Genomic DNA, 2,999 nt, shown 5'->3' on the forward strand with positions numbered 1-2,999 from the left:
GGCTTCATAAGCCCAATTCCCAAACGAATAATCACGCCTGGAGTTCCAAAATTGATTAAGCTTTCATTAGACACTACGTGTCTTCACCTTGCTATGTTGAGAGAATAATTTTTTTAATGAAACTTCATTAAAATAGATTTGTTGCAAAATAATATACTATTAGAGATAATGGATAAATGACAGTACTATCTTATTTGTATACACTGAGAGAAATTTAAAAAAAAATTGTAAACAAGACTATTTTTTGGCGACTTCAAAACATAGCTACCTACTTGTTAAAAACAATTACTCCTATCATCTATAGTAAATAGTGTTCAGATATTACATGTAAAATTAAATATTTTAATAGCTTTTTGAAAAAAATAAATCAGCCCGACTTAACATAAATTCTAATTCCGTCACTGACCAATTCCACTACCATTTCTTTTTAGCTCCTTTTCATAATACTATCTCATCATGAATGATTATTTTTTGTTGATGCAAGGATACTTTTATGATATCCATGTAAAATGTTTGTACTGCGAATACCAAAAATGACATATACATAAACAATTAAAAAAAATCTGAATTTTTATAAAAAAAAAAAATCTGAATTTGAAACACCATTTTAACTAGGACAATTTATACAAAATTTACTTTTTTATGTGAAAAGACTTCGTTCCCAAGCAGCGTAGCTAGTTGGGAATGTTGTATTTTACTATCAACATGACCAAATTGTGAATTGTAACAATAAATAGCGAAGATAAACAACGACATTTAAAAAAAAAAAAAAACAAATATGAACGATTTTGTTCTCCTCATCGTTGCCTTGATAGCAGCATGGGCTAGCGTTGTTCTCTCCCGGCGGCGACGAGGCCCCGGTGCAAACCTTCCCCCGGGGCCTCGCCCCCTTCCGATAGTCGGCAACATCTTCCAACTCAGCGGCGAGCCCCACAAGTCCCTGACCGAGCTCGCCAAAACCCACGGCCCGCTCATGTCCCTCCGCCTCGGCACCCAGCTCGCCGTCGTCGCCTCGTCCCCGGAGATCGCGGCCGAGATACTCCACAAGCGCGGCCACGCCTTCTCGAACCGGTCCATCCCGGACGCCGTCCGCATCCACAACTTCGACAAGGCCTCGTGGAACACCATGCCCACCGACTCGGCCGGGTGGAAAAAATTCCGCCGGGTCGGGCGAGAGCAGCTCTTCTCCCATCAGGCGCTTCAGAAAACCGAGGGGCAGCGCCACGAGACGCTAAGGAAGCTCACTGAACACGTGCGCGGGTTCAGTGAGAGGGGCCATGTGATGAACGTCGGGGAGGCGACGTTCACCACCATGACGGACCTGGTGTTTTCGACTCTCTTCTCGATCAACCTCTCCACCGATTCCATCGGGAATAAGGAGCTCAAGGAGCATGTTAATGGTATCACGAGGTATATTGGGACTCCGAATATTTCGGATTTTTACCCGATTTTAGCGCCGTTGGATCTGCAAGGGATCCGAAGGAAGATCGGGTATCATCTTGGGAGCTTGATGGGGTTAGTGAATGGCTTGATCGAGAAGCGAATGCGTCAAAGGATGGACTCGGATTACAAGAAAATGAATGATTTTCTTGATACGCTTCTTGAACAAACTCACTATGAGTTCACCATCAAAGAAATGATAAATCTGTGTGTGGTGAGCATATATATTTATAATACGAAAGTTCTCTTTCACGTTAATATATTTATATTCACTTCTAATTACTACCTTATCTACTTCTACCCTAGGATATAACTATTGCTGGAGCAGATACAGGTGCAGCCACGACAGAATGGGTAATAGTAGAATTACTGCTCAATCCTGACAAAATGGCGAAGCTTAAAGCAGAACTCAAGAGTGTTCTTGGAGATAAAAGCATCATGGAAGGATCCGACATCTCCAAACTCCCGTACTTGCAAGCCACAATCAATGAAGTGTTCCGGTTTCATCCGGTTGCACCTATGTTGGGTCCACGTGAGGCTGGGGAGGACACGCAAGTGAATGGCTACACAATACCCAAGGATGTAAGGATAATTGTGAACTTTTGGGCAATTACTAGAGATCCAAACATATGGGAGAATCCCGAGTCATTTGAGCCTGAAAGGTTTCTCGGGAAGGATATAAATTTTGAGGGCCAACATTTCGAGTTGATTCCATTTAGTTCGGGAAGAAGAATTTGCCCTGGCATGCCACTAGGTAGTCGCATGTTGTTCTGCATGGTGGCAACGTTGTGTCATAACTTTGATTGGGAATTCGAGGGAGGGACCGATACTAAAGCCAAACTACATCAAAGAGAAGATGTATTTGGACTACCGTTACAAAAGAAATTCCCACTTAGGGCAAAACCCATCAAGGTTTGATGGTTTTGTAATATTTGAATGAGTTCAATTCTCGTTGTGTGGTGAATAAATATGAGAATAGAAAGAGAAACATCTTTAATATGTATTCTAAACAAAAATATAATCAATCAAATCTATTTTCTTTTTAATGGATCAAGTTCTTATTATAGCTCTGTATTTATATTAGAGTGAAATATACTATTAGTTCCTGACATTTGTGAAAGTAACACTAACCTAATTTTTCAACATTTCATGATCAACTATTACTTTTATCATTCAATATTTTTAAAGAAATCTCACATTACATTATTAAAGACTATTAGATCAATAAATCTAATGACTATTAATTGGTATTTCTAATTATTACAAGTATTGAAATGAATTGATGGTCTCAACTATTCACATTTTTTAAAATTTTCTTCCGATTGGCAGATAATTATTTTATTTTCTACTCCCTTTCACAAAGTACCTACTACCTATTTATAAGAGCATTATTGAGTATTACGGTCGCCAAAACTGACTGGTGGATTGTTAATTAAAATCTTTGACATTTACAGCTCCATATTATATCTCGATTGAATATGTGTTTTATTTGATTCATAAGATTTAATCTTATAATCTTATTTTAAATGGATAATTTTATAGTAGTAATAATTAGTAAT

General features: G+C 38.5%; 1 protein-coding gene across 1 annotated transcript; it reads left to right on the forward strand.

Moving 5' to 3' along the window:
* Positions 1 to 778: 778 nt before the first annotated feature.
* LOC125188718 (carnosic acid synthase-like) lies at positions 779 to 2,358 on the forward strand. Its single transcript, XM_048085771.1, has 2 exons — positions 779 to 1,654; positions 1,747 to 2,358. The coding sequence occupies exons 1-2, from the start codon at positions 779 to 781 to the stop codon at positions 2,356 to 2,358; spliced, it is 1,488 nt and encodes a 495-aa protein (XP_047941728.1).
* The last annotated feature ends 641 nt before the right edge of the window (positions 2,359 to 2,999 follow it).

The sequence above is a fragment of the Salvia hispanica genome, chromosome 2 (genome assembly GCF_029641045.1).
Source record: "Salvia hispanica isolate PSC_SH4W2 chromosome 2, Shi_PSC_v1, whole genome shotgun sequence".
In the NCBI taxonomy this organism is placed as follows: Eukaryota; Viridiplantae; Streptophyta; class Magnoliopsida; order Lamiales; family Lamiaceae; genus Salvia; species Salvia hispanica.